The following is a 25,506-nucleotide window of genomic DNA, read 5'->3' as shown; positions in this document are numbered from 1 at the left end:
CGCCCCGCCTCCCCCCGCCCCGCCTCCCCCTTCCCCCGCTTTCTCCCCCCTTTCCCCTTTGGCCCAGCTCCTCCTTCGCCCCTCCCCTCCCTACTCCTAAAGCCCACGCTTCTCAGCTCCTTTCTCCACCCCCTCTTCCTCCTCTCCCTTTCCCTCCCCCTCCCTCTTTCCCTCCCCTCCCCTCCCCCTCCCCTCCCCTCCCCCTCCCCTCCCCCTTCCCCCCGCCTCCTGCTCCTCCTGCCCCTCCCCCACCCCTCAGTCTCTCCGCTCTTCCCCTTCTCCTCTTCTCCTTTTTCACCCCCCCCACCCCAAAGCTAGACCCCTTTGCATAGGAAGAAATACAGGGGGGAAACTTAAGATAACTGGCACTTTATATAGACAAGGGTGTCACCCCAATAAATGCAATAAAAAGGGGAAAGAATAAAGACAGACGAGGATTTGAAGAGTCCTGATGAGGAATTTCAGGTTGTTGCCAAGACGGCGATCTTCACGGATCACAGCAGCAGTCACGGGGCGACGAACCTGCCTGAACGCCGGGCCTGAGGGCCCCGGAGAGGCCCAGGGAGGCGCGGGTCTGGGGCCCGATGCCAGCGCGGAGCGCGCCCCGCGGCCCCCGCGCCCCCTCCGCGCCCCTCCGCGCCCCGCGCCCCCTCCGCGCCCCGCAGGGCCTGCGCTCTGGGCGCCCTGCAGGGCTGCAGGCGGCCTTGCGGTTCTCAGGAGCAGGTGATGCAAGATTCACAGTCACTGATGCACTTCCCAGCTGTGAACAGTGGGATTAATTGTGAATTCTGAAACACACTCTCTTGTATTATTTTTTTTTTAAATTTGCTTTTATTGATCTGAGAGAGAGAGGAAGAAAGAGGGAGAAGGAGGGAGAGAAACATGAACGTGGGGAACATGGATCAGGGTTGCCTCCCACATGCCCCCAGACCCGGGACGGAACCCGAAACCGGCCACACGTGCCCTGCCCGGGAATCGAACCAGCGCCCTCTGGGTGGATGGGATGCCTCCCAACCCGCGGAGCCCCGCCGGCCAGGGCTTCCCGGCATCATCTCTACGTCTAAGGTGCGTGAGGTTCACTCGCCCGCGTATCTAGGGCGCAGACTCACGTTTAAAGGGAAATAGTGACGTAATGAAACGAGCGCGAAAGGTGCCTGTCAGCATCTCACACGGGGAAGGAGCCTTGGTAATGCCCAAGGTAACTGACTGATCAGAGCCCCCGGGACTCCGGGAAAGACTGAGTGAGGCGGCTGGAGGGTCTGGCCGAAAGTCAAGGGCACAAGATACCCAAGTAGTGAGACCTGGAGACGCTGAACAAAACGCAGAGAGAAAGAGCCGCATAAAGAGGCGGGAAAAGAGACGAGGGCCCGGAGGGAGAGGGGGAGGGGAGGCGAAAGATGGTGCAGGGGACAGAGAAAGAGGTAAAGGCAGAGACCGGGACCGAGGCGGGGGGGGGGGGGGGGGGGGGGGGGTGTGCACCTGAGAAAATGAAACCTCAAACCTCTGATCCTGAAAACACCCAAACCTGGGGAATGAGAACATGGCACTAGAGGGACAATAAGGCCTGAAATGCACTGCTCTGAGCCCCACTGTCCCCACCCGTTGGCTGTATGGCTTTTGGCAAGTCCCTCAGCACATCTGTGCCTCAATTCCCTCATCTGTGAATCCCAGGAGTCCTATTTGGGGTCAGCAGCACCACTGGATGAATCTCTGTGGCACCCCCCTGAAAGGCACCGAGGGAGGGCTTATGGGCATTGAACGAATTTTTTCAGAATGACAGAATAGAGTTTCAACATCAAGAAAAAGCAGATCGCCCTGGCCTGTGTGCTCAGTGGTTAGAGTGTCGGCCTGGGCACTGAAGGGTCGGGGGTTGGACTCCCAGTCAAGGGCACACACCTGGGTTGCAGGTTCGATCCCTGGCCTGGTCAGGGTACGTGCGGGAGGCAAGCAATCCATGTGTCTCTCTCACATCGATGTCTCTCTCTCTCCCTCCCTCCCTCCCACTCTCTCTAAAAATCAATGGAAAAAAATATCCTCGAGTGAGGATTAACACACACGCACACACACACACACCAAGAAAAAAGAAAAGAAAAAGCAGATGACATTTTTCCGAGAGCTAGTTTCTCCCCCGTTCATTAATATTCTTGCCGATGACTCCAGCCCCCGCAAAGGCCCATCAATATACCCATGATTGAATTTTATGGGCCTCATGAATATGTACGAGCTCATGTTGGGGCATCGTGAACCATGGGGCCACCCCATGCAAACTGGCCCCATCGATTGTAACCAGTCACTGAAAAGCCTCCTTGGGGGAGCTGCAATCTCGTCCTGCAGACAGGTTGGGGCCAAAGCAGTCGGGCGAATCCCCAGGCAATCCCGAGGTTGTGGGAGCAGAACCCAAAGGCGGGCTCGCGGAGACAGCTAGGCCCGGGAAGGGCTGCAAAGGTACAGCTCGACCTAGAGACCCAGGGGTGTGAGCCGCAAGGCCTGGGGCCCCCGCACGAGGAAGCAGGGACTAGAGCGGCCTGTCCACCGGAGGAAACAACACAGGGCCGTCTAGACCACTGTAAATCTTTTTGTAGCCACATCTTTTTAAAAAAGTAATAAGAAGCAGGCGCCATGTATTTTAATAATATCTTTTGTTGAATCGTGCTATCCCAAACCTTATCATTTCAACCTGGAATCGACACAAAATTTATTGAGATATTTACATTCTTTTTTCATACTTTATCTCAGAGTCCAGTATGTGTTTTATGCCTATTTTACACAAATGACAAGGAGAGCTCACCACATTTTAGGGTCTCAAGACACACGGACACGCGGACAAGCGGGTCCTGAACTCCAGGAGGGGAGGGCCGGAGAAGGCGGGGAGGTGGCCTGGGGGCAGGTGGATTCCTTTCTCCGTTAAGAAACTTGAAGGAGCGGGGTCCGCCTGTGTCTTAAGTTTGGGGAAAAGAGATGGAAGAAAAGGGAACTAGTCTGGACAGATTGCCCATCAAGGTCTCAGTGGTGGACTTGTGTCTTCGTGGCTCCACAAGCCTGCACCCTGCCTCTAAGGCAGCGATGCCCCAGCTTTCTCATCTCATGGCCCGTAAACCCATTGCTAAATTTCTGCTGCACACCAAAAACATATTTTTGGCCGATCTGACCCAAAAAATAGGTGTGATTTTGATTCACTCACACTGGACAGCTATCGTGTTGGCTGTTGTCTTTTTTATTTCATTTGACAAGCTAAGGGACACGCGGTCAGTGCCCCACGTTTTAAAAAGTCTCGCCGCTCACGGGTGGAACGTCGCGGCTCGGAGGTAAGGCTCGCCCCTGCTGTGTGACGAAGGAGGACGCTGAGGCGCAGAGCTCTCCCAAGGCCCTGTCACAGCGTCCTCTAAAGGCAGCCTAAGCACACGCCGGGAGTGGTGTGTGCAAGTGCGTGTGTGCACGCGTGTACCTGTGTGCATGCGTGTGCGTGTGTGCCTGTGTGTGAGGAGCTCTCACACTGAGGTTTTGTTTCAGACATGGAGCCACTCGCTGCTGGGACACGCTCTCCAGCGACCTTAGGCCCATGAGCTCCTGTGACTCAGCAGCTCCCGCAGCTGGGTTCTTGTCGCCACCTAAGAGTTGAGAACGTTGCAGCCCGGAGGTCAGAGAGCTCCCGGAGGTCAGAGAGCTGAACGGACCTTCCCAAGGGCGCCCAGTAGCTCGAGGTTAACGAGCTCAGTGAGGTGCAGCCTAGAAGTTCTTGGCCAGACGGGATGGAAGCGTGACGCAGTAGGAGGTCAAGGGCATAGAGCGAGTGGCAAAGCGTGACTCTCCCCTGGCCCATCAGTGCCCTTAACACCTGACTTGTGCGCCCTCACCATTTGCGGAGGACTTTTTGGCATCTACTGCACTTAGATTAAGATCTTGAGGTGGGTTTTATTTTCCCACATTTGATGACTGGGGGACCGTACCATGTCTGACTGAGGTTTGACTCCAAAGGCACAGCGCCCCTCTTTCTGAGCCACCAACAACATGGTGACAGTGGCAGGGTGCCAGCCCCAGCTCCCCCAGGGCCTGGGACAAAGGGTCCTCCAAGCACTTGAATGTCCTCCGCCCTAAGGGGAATGTTCCAGACGTGGGCAACTGGCTATTGAGGCTCACTTTACGGTTCAATCACTGTCTTGGACTGCCTCCAGATTATCTTCTATTCATATCCATGCCTTGATCCAAGTGGACTCATTAACATTCTAGAATGTCGGTCCACAGCAACTCCTCGCATTGGCGCAAAATCCTTTATGGCACAAAGAAGAAAGCCATGCAGATGTCTGAGTGGGAGGGGGAGCATTCCAGGCAGAGAGAAGAGCAGGTGCAAAGGCCCTGAGGTTAAGCCAGCTCGGTTTGTACAAGAAACAGTGAAAAGGTTAGTGAAGCTGGGGCGGATCAAGGGAGGGAAAGTGAGAATGGATGGGCTGGGAGGGGAAGGCCATGGTGTGGACGGTAGATTTTATTTATAAACTTGATGGAAAATTTGAACGAATGAATGCCACCTCTCCCCACTTTATCCCTCCAATGGGTTCCAGTTGCACTTAGGATAAAAAGAAGGCTCTGCAGGGCCCGGCCCCGTCCACCTCACCAGGCACCTCTCTGGCCTCCCTCCTTCTTGCTCATGGCCCCAGACATGCCGACTCGACTTGTTCCTTGAATACAATTAGCTCTTTTCCATGTCGACTCTGCCTAGATGAGTCTCTCTCCCTCTCCTGGGTTGTTTCTGCTGAGAATGGCATATTTAACTGGCATTGAGGAAGAGGTAAATAGAGCTCACAGAAACCGTGGTTGATGAAAGTAGTAAATGCTGATCCAAAAGGTCCTTTAATATCCAGCCAAGGAGATGAGTGATCTGTGGGGATGGTTTAAGGCTATAATTAAGGTTCCCATGGTGAGGAGAGCCCTCAGAGCCATTTATGTGGGTTAGAATCCTGCCATCTTCTCACTGTGTAACCAACGCAGGCAGATTACTTGGCTTCTCTGAGCCTCAGTTTTCTCACTTGTAAAATGGAGGTGAAAAACATCTATCATTTGATTTGTGAGAACTAAGTGGCATACAGTGTGTTGAGCGTCTAGGCTGGAATATAGTAGGTTCTCCACAAAAGCTACATCTCTTCTTTCTATCACACCTCCCCTCCATAATGACAGTACATATATATTTTCTCTTCTGTAAGAATGTTAATCTTTATTACTCTCTGGGGATGGAAAGAGAAAAGGCATGCATGACATCCAACTTGGGAATTAGTGGAAGAGGGAAGGGACCCATGGGAGCACAATTTTTTGTCTTCAACCCAGAAAGAAGAGGCCGGCCAAGATGAACCGATGGTCCACTTGTCTGTTGGGATGGACGGCCTTCCTCCTCTACACCTATGAGATAAGTGGAGGTGAGTATACCGGGAAAAGATGGGGAGGATTTGGAAACCAGAAAGAGTGAATGGGCCAAAGTCACGATTCCTGGGTCCAAGATGGCTTAGTGGGAATCTCAGACAGACCTGGGGTTTGGACCCTCTCTCTCTGTGTGACCTTGGTCAAGCAGTGCGACCTCCCTGAGGTCAGTTCTCAACCTGTGAGAGAGGAACCATGGCATTTACCTCAGGGGGCTCTTTTGAAAGCTAAATAGGATCATGGACACAAGCACCTTTCATGATGCTCAGCATGCGGTGGGGGAAATGCAAATACTATGTTTATTAAAAAGGGGGGCTCTATCATTTCAGCGGGCTGAATCCTCACGCTAGTTATGGCGAAACATTCTCTATGGTTAGGATCCTTTTCTGCCTGACATGGCTCAAGAAACACTCTCATACTCATGCACTTTGATTCCACAAAGTCCTTTTTCAATGATCATATTCTATATTCCAGAGATTCCTCACTTGGGGTAACTGGGCAAGCAGTAGAGCCCAGGAAACCCTGGATTTGTATCGAAAAGGTGTGTATTTATCAGGGTAGTGAGAACAGTTATTGTAACGAACTGCAGCGTATCAGAAGCTTAAAGCAATAACATTTTATTTCTTGCTTCTATAAAATCCAATGAGGGCGCATCTAGTCGGTGGGGATACAAGCTTCTTCCGTCTTGGGGTTTTGCCATCCCCCCAGGGCTTCAGAATGCTCTGTGGATTCTTTGCTTCAAGCTGATAGACAAAGACCAAGAGTCTGGAGGATTTCGGAGGAGAGTGGGTTTTTTGGGCCAGGCCAGGAAGTGACATCCACCGCTTCCTCCTATTTCCAGCCACCGGAACTCGCTAGATACCTAACTGCAAGCGAGCCTGGGAAATGCAGTTCAGCAGTGCACGTGGGAGGGAAAGGAAGCTGGTTTTGGTGAACGCACAGTGGCCTCCACCAGAAGGGCATACGAACCTGTTCCTAGAGAGAAGGTCTGGGTTCTCAAAGCAACCCGGCAAGTCCCGAAAAGGTTAAGAGCCCACAGTTTATTCACACAGTTAACAATGTGCTTGATTGAGCGTCAGCTTTTCCACTTATGATGTCATCCTGGCCATGCCTTCCTGAGACCACACCGACATCCCTGTGCTGAAACTCGGTACCCGAAAGTCCCCCTCTGCACATATTTATAAACTCATTCATTCCATACATGTTTGTTGGGTGATTCCTAAGTGCCAGCCACAGTACTACGGGCCAGAAGCGTAGCAATAAATAAAACCCAGGCCTTGCACTCAGAGAGCTCACAGTCAATGGGAGTGACAGATATAAAAACAGATAATTATATTTTTTTAAAAATTGGTGAGTACAGCCCTGGCCGGTGTGCTCAGTGGTTAGAGTGTTGGCCCCAGCACCGAAGGATCACGAGTTCGATTCCCAGTCAAGGGCACATACCTGGGTTGCAGGCTCAACCCCGGCCCCCAGTTGGGGGCAACCAATCAATGCGTCTCTTTCACAAGGATATTTTTCTCTCTCTCCCCTCCCCCACCCTCCCTCCCTTCCACTCTCTCTAAAACTCAATGGAACAATATCTTTGGGTTAGGATTAACAACAACAACAACAACAACAACAACAACAACAACAGCAGCAGCAGCAGCAAAAGGTGAGTGCATTTGCAGAGATCAGCTCAGAGTACTACAAGAGTGAGGAAGAGTATTGATCTAGACTAGACCAAGTCTTCATGGGGGAGGAGTGGGGAGCAAAGCCAGGAAGAGGGGAAAGGCACTCAGGGCAGGATGGAGGCCATGAGCAAACCCCAAAGGCCAGAAAAAGCGTGGAGTAAGGTCAGGGACATGTTAGCCAGAGAGGAAGAACAGAGAGGTCAGCGGGGCCTGGATTATGGAGGATTTCAACTCAGTTAAGAAGATTAGACCATCTGCTGGATTACTTTGCACATGGCTAATAGTGTCTATTATATGTTGACTCTTACCAACAACCCTGAGGATAACCTTAATTCTGCATACAGGGGGCATCTGCCTGCCTCCCCTTCATCACCAGCATCCCCTAGACTCAGTGATGTCCATCACTGAGGAAAGTCATCGATGGTGATGACGATGATGACAATGATAGCTGACATTTGTTGAGCAGCAGTCATGCCCCAGGTACTCTGCTAAGCACTTTCCAAATCTTAACTGGTTTAAAGTTGGCAAAACCAAGACCAAACAGTTCCGAGACCCAGAAGAGACCCAGAGGTGGAAAATGCAATATTACTCAAGGACCCCTAGTTGTATTAACCCATTGGTGAGGTTCAAAGACGGAGTTCTGCCTTTTCCACTCGCTCCCCAAAAACCCCTTGTCCCTGTCATGGTACTTTACCAGATTACCCAGGGTAAGGATCTGACCCAGAACAAGAGGGGCCTAGGCAGGTTCAAGGCGAGGCTGTGTCTTGTCCACCCATATTAGTAGCAGACCAACTATGTAACAAACAACTCCCAGATGTCAGTGGCTGAACTGAACAGAGGTTCAAGTCTAACTCATCTAACGCTTCAGTGTGGACGTTTGGTGGGGGCCTCTTTCGTTGTGATTCAGAGAAACAAGATCCTTCTGCTTCATGGCTTCACGGACCTGGGGCCTCAACATTCTCTGCAGGTCATTCATGAGACTCTTCCCTGGTACTCTTGGTCCAAACATCAACTGGACACGCCCTTGTGCATCCTGAGGAAGCTGGGTGGGAGGTCTACACGTGCAGCCTTCAGACACTGCAGGAGCCAAGCCTAGGATCCTCTCTGGTCCGGCATTGTGCCCAGTCCACTCCTGTTTTGTCCTTCTGTCCTTCAGATGGCAAGAGCATGTGTGTCTTTCCCTTCATCTACAAGAAGTCTGCTTACTTCTCTTGCATCAGAAGAAGCAACTTATGGCCTTGGTGTGCAACCAGAGCAGTGTACAATGGCCAGTGGAAGCTGTGCTTTATAGAAGGTGAGCGCAGCCATATGGTCCCCTCAGCGGGTTTCTGAAAGTGGTGGATTACCAATGAGACTGTGTGAGTGTGGAGAACAGGGTCATGTTTTTGCAGACACGTTATAATATGCATGTGTGTGTGGAAAATACTCTGGGAAGCCAAGCACTGAATGGTAATGCTGGATACTAATGTTCACCACGATCGTGTTTAAAATGGTGCTCTCTGAATGGAATGATTGTAAGACCAGGAGACCAGAGAAAACAGTTGTATTCTCTGTCTCTTTCTTAATTTTCTAAATTAACAAGGAAAAAACCCCCTAAACTATCCAAGAAAAGGGAATTGAGGGATTCTGTTTACTATTTTCCTCAAATATATAAAGAACTCATACAACTCAATAGGAGGAAAAAGAAAGACAACCCCTCACCTTGATTTGCAAAGATTTATATAACCTTGCCCTTCTCTGTCCTCACCTTCTCCCCCTCCCATCCTTGCCTGCTGAGCTCCAGCTCCAGTGGTTGTCACGCTTCTCAAATATTCTGGACTCCTTCTAGTCTTTAAACTCTTCACACTCTTATTCCCTCTACATGGAACTCACTCCCCCCAGATGTTTGCATGACTGACTCTCTTCTCAAATGTCACCTGCTCAAGGAAGCTTCCCTCACCCCTTCATCTAAGACAGCCCCTCCTTCACTCCCAAGTGACCAAGATTCCCTCATTGTGTGTGAGTAAATCCACCCATCAAAAACATAATGTCAGAAACTCTATTTTTTGTGCTACATTTGTGGTGGGAAATTCAGTCTATTTTACAGAAGTTGCTATAAGGCACCAGCACTCACGTGATAACTTTACTATATTTTACTTCATTGGCATTTAACATTTTTTTGTAATCTCAACAGTTTTTGTATATCAACATCTTGACTTCATCTGTTGGTCATAAACCATTAAAAGCCTTTGTTTTGACTTTATTCCTACAGATCTTTTGGTAATTATAACAGATTAGTTTTTTAAGACACTAAGTTCTGTTAACAGGTGGGGGCACCATGGATTGAGATCGGGAACTCTATTGGAGCAGATTTGAAAGCACATGGAGTAGGCTTTCTTTACTAAAGCTTGATGAAATGAATGTATAAACCCAACGTTTGTCCAGTGCTTTGGTGGTTGATTGATTGATTAATGATTCTTGACTGTCCTGTGGATGACTAGAGAGTCAAGCCACTCATGGACTGCTTTCCATACAGATTACCCACGATGCATCTTCCCCTTCATCTATCAAGGAAAGTCCTACAGGAGCTGCATCAAGGAAGGCAGCTTATTTGGAAAGCTGTGGTGCTCAGTCACCTCCAACTTTGATGAGAAGCAGCAGTGGAAATACTGTGAAGTCAACGGTAAGGCATTGGAGCAAGAATGGACTGTGTGGTGGAGAGGATGGTGGAAAGCAATGATCCTCATGAGGGGATGGTGGCAAGGTGGAGAGCAGAGCACTAGGAGAAATACTTCTAGGGGCAAAGGGTCTTCTCAGAGAGTACACTATGACAACCACAAGGGACATAAGTGTCTTGAGGCCATGTTCTCCTGAGTCCCCAAAGCCAGCAGGAAAAACCAGTTATCCCAAGAACCGAAACCATGAGCAGTGGTCCTGATACTGGTTTTTAAGTATTTCTGTTTCTAGAAATGACAATAACCATATTCACCTGGTGCCAAACCCTACTTGCATTTCAATGCAGTTTAACATTTAATTTTAATTCTGCACCTCCTCTTCATTTAACAATGTCCTCCATTCATTCTAGTACCCTCTCTGTATTAGACTGTGATCCAGGAGCCCTATACACAACATCCCATTGAATCTTTCCATGAAAGCTCTTATGAGATGTTATGTTCCCCCTATTTAAAAAATAGTCCCAGTAAAATAAAGTCCTGACCAAAGTTACACTCCTAGGTAATGTCCGAGTTAGAATTTGAATTCAAGTTCATAAGGATCCTCATGTTTTCTCAGTAAGCATGGTCCCTCCAGAGGGAAATGAAAATGCATGCGAGTTGCTATCCATGAGCACACTTATTCCTGTATAAAATCCTAATTATGTTCTTTCCTTAGCACTCAAAAAATCCTAATGCCATATAAAACCTAATTTTGTCCAAGCCCTAGTCATCCATAACTCTAAATCAACCCTATCCTTAAATCTCACCATAACTCTGTCCTATCTCTTAACCTAATTTTTCATCCAAGTCTAACTCTGTCTCCATTTCCATTCTTGACTCTAAATTCTATCCACACACCATAACTTTAGGCATTTTGAAATCCTAAACTAAATAAATGAATTAAGATACCAATTTTATGACAATATTTTAACACTGTGTATAGTTTTAAACCCACTTCAAATTTTATTGTAACTTAACTCTAACTTAAATATCTAAACTTCTGTTTATCTTTCATGTGATCCAAGCTCCTTAGACCCAAATCTGATGGGGTGATATAACCAAAACCCAGGTTCGGCTGCCTGCCACAATGAAAGCCAAACTCATGAGACAGGTGCTGGTGCGAAGGAAAGTGGTTTATTCAAGTGCCGGCTAGACCCAAATCTGATGGGGTGATATAACCAAAACCCAGGTTCGGCTGCCTGCCACAATGAAAGCCAAACTCATGAGACAGGTGCTGGTGTGAAGGAAAGTGGTTTATTCAAGTGCCGGCTACCTGAGAAGATGGGGGGGCTCTCATCTCAAAGCCCATTTCAACCTCTCAGTGCAGGCAAAGGTTTTTATAAGGAGAGAGGGAAAACAGAACAATGCAGGCAAAGGTTTTTATAAGGAGAGGGAAAACAGAACAATGAGATCAAGGGAAGGGGAGTTCTCCATTGAGGAGACTAAGTGCAGACCAGCACAGTCTATTCTGATAAGGACCTTGAAACTGGTCAAGTAATGGTCTGGTGTGCATCCTGCTGGTTCTCATCATCCTGGCTTTATAATTGAAGTTCAGCAAATTTCCCAGAGCTGGGATGACTGAAGGTGAGAGTCTGTATATTTTGAAGTTAGTTCCTAGAATTCTTTCTTTTTAAAAAATATATATCTTTATTGATTTCAGAGAGAGGAAGGGAGGGGGGGAGAGAGAGATAGAAACATCAATGATGAGAGAGTCATTGACCAGCTGTCTCCTGCATGCCCCCCACCGAGGATCAAGCCCACAACCTGGGCATGTTCCCTGACCAGGAATTGAACTTCAATCTCCTGGATCATAGGTTGGTGCTCAATCATTGAGCCATTCCAGCTGGAAAGTTCCTAGAATTCTTATACAAACATGCTGTTTATCTACAAGCTAAATATTAGTCAGAGTCAGCATTTACAGAAACAGCATCAAAGGAATGGTGGGGTGGGTTATGGTGAGAAATTAGAATTTGCTTAAATAACCAAACAGATGCCCAAGAATAGGTCCTGGAAGAAAAAAAACTCTTTAGCTCTGGCTTCCTCCACTACATTGGGAAAGTTATTAAATCTCTTGTTCAGTTTGTTACCTGCAAAATGAGGGCATTGAGGCTGACTTCAAAGGTTTTTATAAAGACTAGAATTCATTTTTAATAAAAGATCTGTCACAGTGTTTCAAACATACCACATGACTAAGAAATATAAGTTTTCCACCTTGCCTATCATCTGAGCCAGTAGTCAAAAAATGAGCTTAGAGGTTAGACCTGAGTGAGACTCCTGCTGTTGCCACTTACCACCTGTGTGATCTTGGGCACATTAGATAATAAAAATAATAATGGCCATAATATAGTGAACTTTTAGTAAGCATTTGCTGTGTGCCAGGCATTGTTCTAAGCGCTTCACATGCAATAACCCATTTATCTGCCACAACCCCTATAAGGTAAAAAAAAAAAAAAAATTTGACCAGTAGCCCCATTTTACAGATGTGGAAACTGAGGCTCAAAGGTGTTCAGTTGTTAAATGGCAGAACTGTGATTTGACCCCAGGAAGTCTAAGCTTCAGAAATTGTGCTTTTAATCACTAGTTAGTACTACCTCTAAACCTCAGTCCCCTTAGTTTAATTCTGGCTTCCCTTAGAGCCCCACCAAAGCAGCCTGTTAATTAGGCAATGCTGAGCTTGTTGCATACCAAAGTAAGGGTGATTACTACCTAAACAGTGTCTTAATAGCATCTTGGAAGGAGGAGGGCAATGTCAGAGTGTTAATGAGGTTTTGGGGCCTTTCAATGTGGTGATGTGATGAGGATTGGGTATGGATAATAATATAATAGTTTAGAGCTGGTGGTCATGGCAAGGTGAAGTTTCTAAAAAGGATTCAAAGTGTCTTGAAGAGTAAATAGTCTTTTTAACATTTTTTAAAAATTTATTTTCAATCACAGTTGAAGAGTAAGTAGTCTTTTAAAGCAATTTATTGAAAAGTTGAAAGGTCTAACGTTTATTTAAATGATTTTTCAGCAAGTTCCTGAGATGAACAATATAGTTATTTGCAACTTTTATCTTCCCGGGCAAGAATTTCGCAGAATAGTAGAGCTGTGTTGTTGAAGCCCGTGGAACAAGAAAGCCTTGTTAATGTAGACAGTAAACTGTGTGGGTGTCAATGGTTTGGGCTCTCACTTACCTGTAAAGTGTAAATAAGAACATCACAAGTTGTTGGGGAGTGTTCAATATTATATTACCTTTCATGAAGCAAAGCATGGCCCATAGTTGGTGTGTGATGAATAGAAACCCTTCTCATCGCCTGTTCTTGACCAGTAACCTTTGCATGGTCATTTTCAGAGTTTGGGGGAAATTCCTTAAGCAAGTCCTGCGTCTTCCCCTCCATCTACAGAAATAATGTAATCTCCGAATGCCTTGAGGATGAAAGCAGCAGGCTGTGGTGCCCAACCACAGAGAACATGGACAAGGACGGGAAGTGGAGTCTCTGTGCCGACACCAGTAATCTGGGCACGGGGATTGGGTGCGGGCGGGCCCTTCATTCGTTTACTCAACAAATACCTACTCCAGCCCCACTGGGAGCCAGACACTGTGCCTGGGCTCTGGGGATACGATGACCATTAAGGCAGAGCTCTGCCCTCGTTGGTTTGATGAACAAGTAGCAAAAACAATACTATTTTTAAGGGTGTGGGGGTTTTTTTCTTAAAAAAATCTATTAATAAGAAAACTAGGGTAGGAAAGCCAGTTCAAAGGATGTTAAGAAAAATACATATAGTCAGTGAAGAAAAGAGTGCTGAGCAGAAGCAAGATTGCTAAATTAGATACAAAAGCTGTTCATATCTAAGGGGCTATCAAACCTCTGGGGTTATCTTGTCTACCAGACAGAAATTATTGGCATCTCTGTTGAACAAAAATTATTCACAAAATATTAATCGTCTACAAGCTACAGAGTTGGGGCCTCCAATCCATAGCAGATAGGTAGTCAAACAAAGTTATATTTTCCTAGAGCAGCCATCTGCAAACTCGGCCTGCCTATGGGCCAAATCTGAACCAACTCTTCTTTCTTTTTTTAATTGATTTTTTTTTTTTAAGAGAGAGAGAGAAACATTGATGCTGTAGCGTAAAGTCCCGGGCATAACCACTGTCTCCTCTCCTTCTCCCAAGGAATTACATCCATGGTTCCTGGCTATCCCTGCCACTTCCCATTCATCTATAAAAACAAGAATTATTTTAACTGCACTACCAAAGGATCAAAGAGAAACATTTTATGGTGTGCAACCTCTTACAACTATGACCGGGACCGCACCTGGGTGTACTGCTAATGCAAAGGTAAGACAGGCAGCACCCTGGGTTCTGCAAGAGCAGAACTATCTTCTTGTAGGTCCCTCTCCCACCAAACTTACGGCAATAGAGGTGAGGTGTGGGCGCACACTGTCCATTGACTGACTGGCTCCCATGAGCCAGGTGAGGGGCAGGGGGTGGCTCAGCTGCTTCTGACTGAGTCTTGAAAGTCAATACAGTTTATATTACATTTTGAGTCAATGGATACCTGTGACCTAAACGCTGGCTTTGGATTTTATTTTCAAGGGGAGGAAAAACATCTTCAGAGGAAGACAGGTCAAGTCTGGAACCAGCTTCATCTTTTTCTCACCATCTTTCAAGCTTAGATAATCACTTTTAGAAATACCCTGTCCACTATCTTGCTTAATCACTTGGTTGCTTATGAAAAACAGAGGGAGAATGTAGCCTAACCACCAATAAAGGAGCCTGAGATGAACTTGGGCTGCCCTTTCTGCCTCCTAAACTGAGAGATATGGTGAGGGATGCGAGTGTGTGGTGACTGTGTTGGTGAGACACATGGTGGGGAGATCAGATTTTCAACCCAGGGAGCCTTGGAAGTAAGTACAGCCTGCTCTCTCTTTCTAGAAAACTATGATTTGAATGGAGCATTTGTAGGCACTTATTTAATCATTAATAAATAAATTAGTAAGTAAACAAAAGGTAGGAAATTCATTGCAAGGCCACCTCGATGAGTCCTTCCCCATGACCATTGCAGACATCAATAATTGATTACAGAATCTGTTTCCCTGGGAGCCCAGGTGCAATCTCATGTTCTCCTCCTCCTTCCCCTCCTCCTTATACTCCAGCTAATTCAACCACCTTGCCTCTTTCCCCAGTTCTCTTGGTATCTCACCACCCCACTTTATCTTCCTCAAAGCATCTTCCTGATCTGAGGTTCCCTTAAGTAATTCTTTTTCTTCTCCCCTCACCCTGGACTATAACCGCAAAGAAAGCAAAGACCTTGTCGCTGGAACCTAGAATAACCCCAGGCTTATAGCACGGACAGGCACTGTCCAATACAGTAGCCACTAACCACAGGGGGCTATTTATTTTTTAATATGTTTTTTTATTGATTTTAGAGAGAGACGAAGGGACAGGGGGAGAGAGAGAGAGAAACATTGATGGCTGCCTCCTGCACTTCCCTTACTGGGGATTGAGCCCACAACCCAGGCATGTGCCCTGATCAGGAATCAAACCAGCGACCTCTCAATGCATGGGACAACTGAGCCACACCGGCCAGGGCCACACTGGGCTATATGAACTTAACTAATTGATAAGATCAATAATTTATTAATGAAATGTTATTAACTTAATACAAGAAAAATAAAGCTCAGTTTCTCAGCCTCACTCATCATGAAGCAGGATAGTAAGAAGCTAGGAAAATTCCTGGCGAGTAGAATGGGGAAACTGAAACAAGATAATTAAATAAGGCCAAGCAATTTGAACAACTTAGAGCCAGCTAGTGAATTGCAAGACTTTATCTTCCCGAACCAAGGACACTTGAGAGTAAACTGTTTATCTCTCTCCCCCATAACCAGAGAATATATAGCGTAAATCGACTTGGTGGGGAAGAACACAGACCCAATTAATGCCATTTGTGCCAGCCAAACCCAAGGACAGATGAAGTCAGGGGAACAAATAACAAAAACCCCATCAGAGCCAGACAGACCCAAGATAAAACGAAAACAGTAAAGCAGACCAGAGAATAATCCCAAACTCCACTATACCCTCATTTTGACGCATCAGCATATTAAAAACACATGCGGAAAGCTGATGACTATTCTGCTGAAACCCAGCCCCTAAAATTCTGGCCTGTGGAAGGGAGATAAAACCCTGGAGACAAAAGGTACCGGCGCTGGCTGGCTCTAGAGCACACCCCTGTCCCTTCTCAGGCATGAACTTTTACTTCCTCCTGAACCCTAAGGGACACCACTAGACTTGCAGCCAAGGGAGCAGTGGGCAGTGGCAGCTTGTCCCGGGTTTACATGCCCCATCCTGTCTTCTAGGTCCCCTTTTTCTCTGACTTTCCAGTGAGCTGACAGCAGCCCCACCTTGGCTCTCTTCTTTCCTATGTTTCTAGGAAGCTGAGGCAGAGCACTGCCTGGGCTCTTTCCTGTTGCTCTCTCCTAGGCTCTATCCTAAGCCCTTCCTTGTTTCACTGTCCCCAGCTTTAATAAACATACTCTCAAAATCACTTGGACTTGTGTTGCGAAATCTTTCCTGCGTGAAGGCAAGAACCCACACACTACTGGCTGGACTCAGGGCCTGGTCCCTGTCTGGTGACATTCACATTTAATACTTAATAGCCACATATGGCTAGTGACTGCCAGAATGCACGACACAGATCAAGAACATTTCCATCACTGCCAAAGAGCCTACTAAATTGTGTAGCTCTAGAATAGAAGCTCCCTGAGGTCAAGAACCTCATCACTGCTCTATTTCCCTCACCTGGGACAGTAGGGACTGACTGGGTGAGTCAGTGAGTGGATGGGTGGTGGGTGAGAGTACAGATGCAACGGATGGAGCTGGGATGGGAGGCGGAAGTTGACTTTGAAAGGCTCATCTGGGCTGTATCACTCCTCTGCCCCAAACCCTCCAAGTTCCTTAAAACAACCTCTAAGAACAGGCTCCCGTGACTGAACCCCTGATCCACTCTGACCCCCTTCCTGTTGGTGGTGGTGGAAAGAACACCAGGTGTTAGACTGGTGGGGTCAGACCAGACCCGGGTTCAGCAACCTCAGTACTTGAGTTCTGGCTGGGAAAGAATTCAGAACCAAGACTCAAACTGTAAGAGAACATTTATTTGGAAAATCACGGAGGTGGAAGAAATGAATGGTGGAAGAAACGAGCTCAGGAAACAAGTTATAGAGGCAAAAGAAGGGCCCTTGGAGCTTGGGAGTGAGGAAGGTAATGATAACATGCCTGGAGAAGAGGGAGGGGGGAGGGAAAGGCATGGGGCTGCTCCCGGGAGGAAGAGCAGGCTGGGTCCTCTGTCCTAAGGGTTTTAAGGGAGGAGATTTTAGGGGAGGTCCCAGGGGAAGGTCTCAATAGAATATTCAGCAGCTTTCCAAGTGTATCCTTTCAGGGTATGGTCTCCACTGATTGATTTTTGGTGCCAGGGCGGGGGTCATTATCCGACGCAGCTGGTCCTGAGGTTAGCAGAGGCATCAATTGTCTGGTTTTGCTGATTTTCTGGACTTGGAGCTGAAATACAACTGAGGCCTGGATGTCATCTCTAAGCAGAAAGGTCTGGGGGTCCAAACCACATGACCAGTGATAAGCTAGGAGAGGATAGGTCACCCTGGGGCCAAGATCCCACCCTATGATTGTCCACTGCTAGGCCCTTAGGGCTTTCCACCCTGGTGACCTTCTGTACCTGGCTCACCGTTCGGGCTCTGCTCACGTCTGTCTAACTGCCCACCACACCCCCCTCTCCAGCCACCCTGGTCTCCTTGCCATTCCTCCAGGCACATTCCTACCTCGGGGCCTTTGCACTCACCCTACACTGTGTCCAAAATGCTCCCCAGGCATGCACCTGATGTCCCTATAGAATGACAACTCCTGTCCATTCCCAGAACCCCTCAAGCCACTTTGTTTCATTTTCCCCATATCTCTTACCACCTTCTAACATTCTACAGATGATTACATTTACTCATTTATTTTGTTGTGTGGCTGCCTCCTCCCGCTTTAATGTTAGCTCCTGGGAGCGGGGTTTGGGCTTGGAAGAGAGCCTTGCATGGCAAGCACCCCGTACATCAAGGCCGAGTAAACGAAGGGTGGAAGGAAGGGGGGGGGGAGGCAATGGCGGGTAGGAAGCTTAAAATGAAATGGTCTCTTTATGGTAAAGTGACAATAAGGAGAGGCCACAGTAAGGGGTGAGAAAATGCATTATTCTGACTCCACTTTTTTTTATTTAAATTTTAATTCTACGAAACGAGGGTACTGAACGCGATGACCCATCTGTGCGTCTACCTGCTGGATTTCAAATGTGAGCAAAACTTGGAGGGAGGCCTGAGCTGAGGGCCTTTGCGTTAGGGACGCGTCCTGCTCACAGGGTGAGGTGAGGAGGAAGGTACCTTCCAGTTTTGCAGCCGGACCTGCATCAGGCGTGGGGACGGAGCCGCCTGCCCGGAGACCCGCAGGGATCCCCCGCGCAGCCCAGGCCGCCGGCGTGGAGGCAGGGGCTTCCAGCCGCAGTCCAGGGAACCTGGCTGAGCCGAGGATTTGGAGGCTCCCGTCCTCAGTGAGACCTCTCTCTTTGCAGGATGACATTTTGCGGGGGATTAATTCCCTGGGGATCAGCTTGGCCTAAACCTTTTTAAACCGATTTGTGATTTAATCCAGTGGCCAGAGTCTCTTACCCAAGGAGAAGGAATTAGGAAGCCGGAGGGGAAAGCAGACAAGCATCCAGGAAACCAAGGAGGGGGTGGGGGTAAGCTCACTTTGATGCCTCTTTGAGGAGCCGTTTCCAAGCCCAGTCTTAGGGTACCCGCGTCCAGCCCCGTGATTGGCCCCCCTTCGCCCAGGGAAAGAGACGAGGGCTCTGAGGCAGACGGGCAGGGAGCGCGAAGGCAGAACTAGTGCTGAACGTTTCGAGAACAGACGACTCTAACACAAGAGGAAGCTGGGGAAGGGACGGGCAGGTCGCCGCAGGGCTGCAGGATTGTGCGGAGTGCGAGATGTCGTTCCCCTGTGGAATTCCTGGAGCAGCAACTGGACCCTAGTCCAGCTCTCATTTCCATATGTGGAGTCTTCCTTCTCGATCTAGCTCTAGAGATGTAGGCCCCCCCCGCCCCCACAAAGCTCTCCCTTTCCATGGAACCTCATTCCAGTCCCCACACGCCCTGGAAGGGCATTGTCCTCCACAGTGACCACGGTGGGGAGCGACGGGGTCCCAGACCTCCTCAGCGAGACATCATCTTCACAAACTCTGCAAAGAAAGGTCCCCGGTGAGGCGTTTATTTGTAAGAGCAGCAACATCACCTTTCTGAGCCCTTCCTACTGTCAGGAACCATGGTGGCCTTTGGAAAATTACTTGGCCCCTCTCTGCCTTGATTTCCTCAATGACAAAATGAGAAGTTGCCTGATATGGTTTTTAAGGTGGTTAAACAATATTATGCTTGTAAGTCACGCTAGGTGTTAAATAAATAGCAATTACTAGTATCTTACTTCATCTTTTCAATCAACCCTAGAGCATCTTTTTAACCAATCTGTTAAGACCACTTAACAGATAAGCAAACCAAGGCCAGCAAGGTTGGCCAATGCGCCTGAGGTCACGTGAGCGGGCGAGTGGTGAGCCCTAGAACGAACAAAGGTTGTCCTGACTGCTGTGACCCAAGCCGGTGAACTCACTGGTCCCACCCAGGTCTTGAGGTAAGTCTGTCCCTCCCTTGCCCGTGGTGGGCTTGACGCCCTGTCTCCTCAAAGGTCTATCTCGTGCCTCTTGCCGATCTTCATGGATGCCCACTACACCTGAGCCTGGCTAGGCCCGCAGGCACCCAGCATTTGCTAGGTCGTAGCCATGCAGCAAATACTAAGTATGGGGAGTTACAGAGCAGAGATGGTTCAGAGAAGACCCCTCGCTGCCCCCCAGAATTTCTCAGCCCAGGAGGCGAACACAAGTCACACAGCAGGTCTGTGGTGACCACTTCCTGTGGAGAGGAATGGAAAGATCTGTCAGGCTCCACAGCGGGGACCAGTACACCCAGCTAAGGGTGAAGGGGCGTGTCTTTGCAGAGGTTGCATTGTCGTGAAGTCCTGGGAGATGGATAAGATCTGGAAAGGGCATCAATGACATGGGGAAGCATGTCAGTGGAAGGAACCCTGGGGAGAGAGGACCAGAAGTTGGGGAGAGCAGAGCAGCACCCAGTGTGCACCAGAACATGGAAGGTCAGAAGGTGGCCAGAGAAGACACGGCTCAAGGGAGGGGGCCGGGCCACGGACGCACTTGAACATCAGACTAAGGATCCTGGGCTGGGTCTTTAGGCAGCAGTTAGGCGCTGAGTCTTGAGTCAGTGTTATCATCGGAACTGGACAAGCCCGGTTCATCTCCCACAAAAATGATCTCTGCTCCCGTCAGCACAGGACTCCGATCTTTCTCCTTTATCTAGTCACTCAGTCTACACATGTTGAGCTCTGTGCTAGGAACTGGGGATCCAGTGATGGAAGGTGCGGTCAGTGGTCTGGGAAGGAAACAGGCTATAGTCATGTAAGCTGTCGCAACGTCACGGATCAGGCTTGCTGCAGAGGCATGCGTGGGGGTTATGGGGTCACAGAGCCTGGTATGTGAAGTGGGACACCTTCCAGGAGCTTAACTAAGAGTTAGCAGCAGAGCCCTGGCCAGTGGCTCAGTTGGTTCGAGCATCATCCTTAATACCAAAAGGTTGTGGGTTCGATCCCCAGTCAGGCCTTGAACAGGAGGCAACCAATTGATGTTTCTCTCTCTCCCTTCCTCTCTCTAAAAATCATTTTAAGCCCAGCCAGGCGTGGCTCAGCGGTTGAGCATCGACCTAGGATCCAGGAGATCGCGGTTCAATTCCCGGTCAGGGCACATGCCCGGGTTGCGGGCTCGATCTCCAGTGGGGGCTGTGCAGGGGGCAGCTGATCAATGACTCTCATCATTGATGATTCTGTCTCTCTCTCTCCTTCTCCCTTCCTCTCCCTGAAATCAATAAAGATATACTTTTAAAAAATCAATTTAAAAACACACATATATCCTCAGGTGAGGATTTAAAAAAAAAAAGTTAGCCAGTGGAAAGAGGAAAGGGTATCCCAGAAAGGGCAGTGACATGAGAGCGGAGAGGAAGTGGCGCTTGGTGCATGATTCCTTTCCGTTTCCTCCAAAACTTTGGAAGAAAAGTCTCATCATTACCCCCATTTTGCAGATGTGAAAATTTTGACAAAATGTATAAGTGCTGGGCTAAGGCCACAGAGTTAGTAAGAGACTAAATTTGAACCCTGCGAATCTGGCCCCCGAGTCTCAGCTACCAACCAGTCCACTCTTCTTCTGATGGGACATTTTGTTCCAATGACAAAGGCGCCCAGTGAACAAGGACGGGATGGGGAGGTGGTCATGATTCTTGGGGAGCACGTGTAGGAGGGGCCCCGGGCACGGTGTTCCAAGGAGCAGCTGGGGGCAGAAGCGAGAGGTGAGAGGCACTGAGGTCTTTGAAATGACATAGGGTTGCAATAAAAACCCTTCCAAAACCTGCTGCACCCCCCACACCCCACCCAGCCTAAACCTGGGGGAAGAGTGAGCAGGAACAGCAACTGGGAAAATCATGTGGGGTGTCGGAGCTGGAGGCGGCACCTTCAAAGTCCACAGTGCCGTCTCCATTCACGTCGGCTTCCTGGACAACCTCGGAGATCTCCTGGGAGGTGAGCTTCTCGCCCAGAAGTCTTTGCATGGCCTGCTGCAGCTCTCCCAGGGTGATCTCCCCGTCGCCGTTGGTGTCAAACTGGACAGGAGCAGAAGGAGACAGTGCAGGTGGCCTTTGAATGACTTCCTATTACCTGCTTGAAGATGAGAAGTCCTAACATGTTTTGGCGATTGCAAGATCTTAGATAAGATTTGTAATCTCCATGAGTGACAGTTCCCTCATATTTATGATTAAGATAAATGACTACTGGCCCTGGCCGGGTAGCTCGGTTAGAGCATCGTCCCAACCCACCGAGGTTGTGGGTTCGACCCCCAGTCAGGGCACATACAAGAATCAACCAATGAATGCAAAAATAAATGGAACAACAAATCGGTTTCTCCCTTCCCCCCTCTCTCTCAGTTTGGCTCAGTGGCTAGAGCATCGGCCCGCAGACTGAAGGGTCCCAGGCTCGATTCTGGCCAAGGGCACGGACCTGAGTTGCAGGCTCAATCCCTGGCCCCAGTCGGGGCGCATGTGGGAGACAACAAATGGATGTGTCTCTCGCACATCTATGTTTCTCTCTCCCTCTCCTTTCAACTCTCTCTGAAAAGCAACGGAAAAAATATCCTCAGGTGAGGATTAAAAAATAAATAAAAGTAAATATAATAAAATCAATGAATAAAAAATTAAAAAAAGAGATAAATGACTACTAATTCCTGCCCTTATTTCTGAAGGTTGCATTAAATAAAATAGAGAGAGGACCTTGTCCAATGCAGGAACTTGGAATATGTTTTATATTTTACTTTCTTATAAATCCCACTATAGCTAGAAAAATAGTTGGTTTGGGTGGGTTCTGTCCATGGTTGATGACTCATCATTGGCCTCTGGGTCTCCTTCCACCACCCCCAGGATTGTGAGATTCTCAACTCACTTCCTTGAAGGCATCTCGCATCTCCTGGATGCCAATCATCCCAGCCGTTTCTGCAAGCAATTTGGGAGTCATCAGCTCCACAAAGTCATCAAAGTCGACACGGCCACCCACTGGGGAAGGAGAGGCAGGTCTAGTGAGATTCTGTGTGGCCCAGGCCTCCATTACCTCACTTTGCCCTTCAGATCTGTTCAAGACATAGATCTCCAATCTCTCTGCCTTCTGAGCTTTCTCTCTCAGCCAACTCAAGCCCTCGTCTCTCTAATCTGGACAGGGCTGGATGGAGTGTGATATGGTGGAAGTAACGAACTGTCCACATAACATGGAATAAATCTCTTCACTGGTTCACATCTATATTCCCTCACCTGTAGATCTGTAGAAGGAAGAGTATGGGCTAAATGAGCACCAAGTCTCTTCCAGATACGAATACTACCATGGCCTTGAATTCAACCTTGTTTACCCAGTAACATGCTCAGAAGCAAACCCAACAGCAATTTTATCCCAACTTCCACCCCCAAACCCGCTCTGGTTGCCATCTGGAAAAAAACACACATCCTTTTTGCAAAACTGTTCATCAACATTAGCTCCAAGTCCAAGTTTGTTTCCCGCATCAAAAGCAGTTCCAATCTTGTGTTCCACTGATGAATCTTAGTGGTGATAGTAATAACCAGCATTTAATAAGCATTTATTGGAGGCTAAGCCTTTACCTGCATTCGCATCTTTATCCCTTCCTTCCCACAATCCCATGAAGTAAGCAGTGATACCATCTTCACTCGACAGATGCGGAAACTAAGACTCAAGAGTGGGGCTTAATTCCACTTTTTCAAAATGACCACAATTTGTAAATAATAGAACTGGGACTTGAACCCAAATCTATCTTTAAGAGCCACCATTTCCCCCACTTCAAATGCTGCCTCCCTAAGTATAATCTGAACTGTTTCTTTCCAGGCTTCTAGTCCCTCTTACCCTCCTCCCTATCTCCAACTCTACTCTCAACCTCTATATCCTTACCAATTATAATAGCCCTCCCCTCACCCCAGTAATTCCTCCCACTCCCTGGCCTCACAGTTCATGCGAATTTGCTGGCCCAATTCAGTCAGTTCCATCTCCGTGGGCATGTAACCCATTGTTCTCATGAGATTTCCCAGATCCTTACAAGAGATGAACCCATCTCGGTCCTTGTCGAACTCAAGAAATGCCTCCTGGAGCTCTGAAAGTTAAGAGGAAACAACTTTTGAGGAACTCAAAATGGTCAGTGGGGAAGAGTAGCTTCCCTTGAAACCATCAATGAGGCATACAGAGACTCCTCAAAGAACACATTTTAAAAACCAGTATTTCAAAAAAGAGTGACGTACGAAATGTGTTAGCAAGAGGATCGATTCCTGAGGCCACTGAATGGTAGCACTCAAGTCCTTCCAAGTCTTGGGTGAAGATATGGGACACTTCAAAACCATCAAGAGAAAAACCAATGATTTTTGATTCATCCTAACACTCATGTGTCACTCCTGGGTCTCTGAGACACGGGGGAAGGGTATGCCTTCTAAACACTTTGGGAGGTACCTACGCTGCCATGAGAAAGAATTCCACGAAATCACAGCTGAGTGGAAAGAGAGCAATGTAAAATTTCCATGTGAGGGGACTTACACCGAAATGCACAAAGGGACAGGGAGCAGGCACGTGAGTGGATGGTGATGTGGGGGCATCAGGGGGAGAGTATACCTTCCATCTCATCTTGTCCCAGTGGCCTTTCCTGGAGAGGAACGCAAGGGAGATGGAATTTGGAGAGAGCGTCAGTCATCCAACGTTCCATCCTCCAAACGTCCCCACATCTTGCGGCCCCTTCCCCCTTTCCTGTCTCCTCCAAGCCCTGCTCCCCTCCACCCCTCACCTTCCTTCCTCCTCTGGTCTCCCGGCTCCCATTCCACAGCTATTTGCTCCCCACCCTTTCTCACCCCTCTCCTTTCCTCTCTCCCATCCTTGAATCTTGAGCTCTCTCCTGCCTTTCCCAAGGAGATATCCATCCCATTGTGCCCAACAGGGTCTCAGAGGCCATCAAATCCAACCCCTCAATCGCCAGATGAAGGGACTTCCGACCTCACCCTCACTCACCCTCTGCTTTTCAGCGATTCCTTTCCTCAGGAAGATGCAGGCGGGGCCCACAGGGAACTGCATGGAGGGGCAGGGCGGAGCTCACGAGGGGCGGGGCACCAATCTCAAGACGGTTCCCTCCTTCCGGGGCCCTCCGTGGCTCTGCCTCTTTATCTTTTCTATCACTCCTTTGCCAACTCTTCCTGCCTCTCCCTGTCAGAGCTGTGACAGCTGGGGTGGAAATCACAGGGGCTGCAGAGGGATCAGAGCAGCTCCTGCCTCCCCATCTGGCTTTAGTGAGACAGGAGGGGCAGCCAGTCTCAGGCTCTGACCTTTTATCCCCAGAATGGAATTGGAGAGTTTAAAAAGTGGGGATTAGAGCAGAGGGTGCCCATTCATTAGAAGCCCCTAGTGTGTACAGTCACTGGAAGCCTGGCCTCTAGGCATGTGAAGATGGAGGGGACATCACATAGCAGTGAGTTCGCATACGCTGCTAGGTGCCCAGCCAGAGACAGAGATAGAGAGACATTGGTTGCCTCCCAGAAGTGCCCTGAGCAGAGCTGGGGAGTGAACCTGCAACCCAGGTACGTGTCCTTGACTGGGAATCAAACCCGGGACCCTTTGATGCATGGGCCAACACTCTAACCACTTAGCCACACCGGCCAGGGCCTGTTAGGAATTCTTTTAGCTGAGAAACAAAAGCCATTTTAATGGAGGCATAACTGCCTTCCCCCAGGACAAGAAGCGGTCAGGCAGCAACTGCCCTTGGCTCGCTGGTTAAGGGTTGCCCGGCTGCTATCTCTGACTCCCCTGGCTTGTTCCTCCTGATCACAACCATCGCATACGAGTTGAGGCAGGAAGAGAAGGACTGGCTCCTTTTCAATCAGGAGAAATAGCAGACTAAGTGCCAGGCGGCATGCTGGGAGCTGGGGATGCTAGGACGAGCAGAACAGAGCCACTGCTGCCCAACCAGGTCAGGTCCAGAAAGCTGCGCAAGGATTTGAGGACAGATCCAGACACCAGGTGGTGCGAG

The 25,506-nt window shown here is 48.6% G+C and overlaps 2 protein-coding genes across 3 annotated transcripts; one reads left to right on the top strand and one right to left on the bottom strand.

Moving 5' to 3' along the window:
- Positions 1–5,326: 5,326 nt before the first annotated feature.
- ELSPBP1 (epididymal sperm binding protein 1) lies at positions 5,327–14,080 on the top strand (the record flags this gene model as incomplete). The annotated part of the gene is made up of 5 exons (XM_081119031.1): positions 5,327–5,405; positions 8,233–8,370; positions 9,592–9,738; positions 13,101–13,259; positions 13,923–14,080. Exons 1-5 carry the CDS (start codon positions 5,336–5,338, stop codon positions 14,078–14,080), a joined length of 672 nt encoding a protein of 223 aa, XP_080975157.1. The 5' UTR covers positions 5,327–5,335.
- Positions 14,081–18,961: 4,881 nt separating this feature from the next.
- CABP5 (calcium binding protein 5) lies at positions 18,962–24,557 on the bottom strand (the record flags this gene model as incomplete). Of its 2 annotated transcripts, none has more annotated exons than XM_081119088.1 (6): positions 18,962–19,029; positions 21,409–21,556; positions 22,389–22,498; positions 23,452–23,595; positions 24,105–24,135; positions 24,495–24,557. In XM_081119088.1, 6 exons carry the CDS (start codon positions 24,555–24,557, stop codon positions 19,004–19,006), a joined length of 522 nt encoding a protein of 173 aa, XP_080975214.1. In that variant the 3' UTR covers positions 18,962–19,003. The 2 variants fall into 2 exon arrangements, with proteins under 2 accessions (XP_080975214.1, XP_080975215.1); XM_081119089.1 differs by having other exon boundaries at positions 24,105–24,132.
- Positions 24,558–25,506: the final 949 nt, after the last annotated feature.

Source organism: Miniopterus schreibersii (genome assembly GCF_964146895.1).
Source record: "Miniopterus schreibersii genome assembly, chromosome: 18".
In the NCBI taxonomy this organism is placed as follows: domain Eukaryota; kingdom Metazoa; phylum Chordata; class Mammalia; order Chiroptera; family Miniopteridae; genus Miniopterus; species Miniopterus schreibersii.
This window is presented reverse-complemented; position numbering and strand designations above follow the sequence as displayed.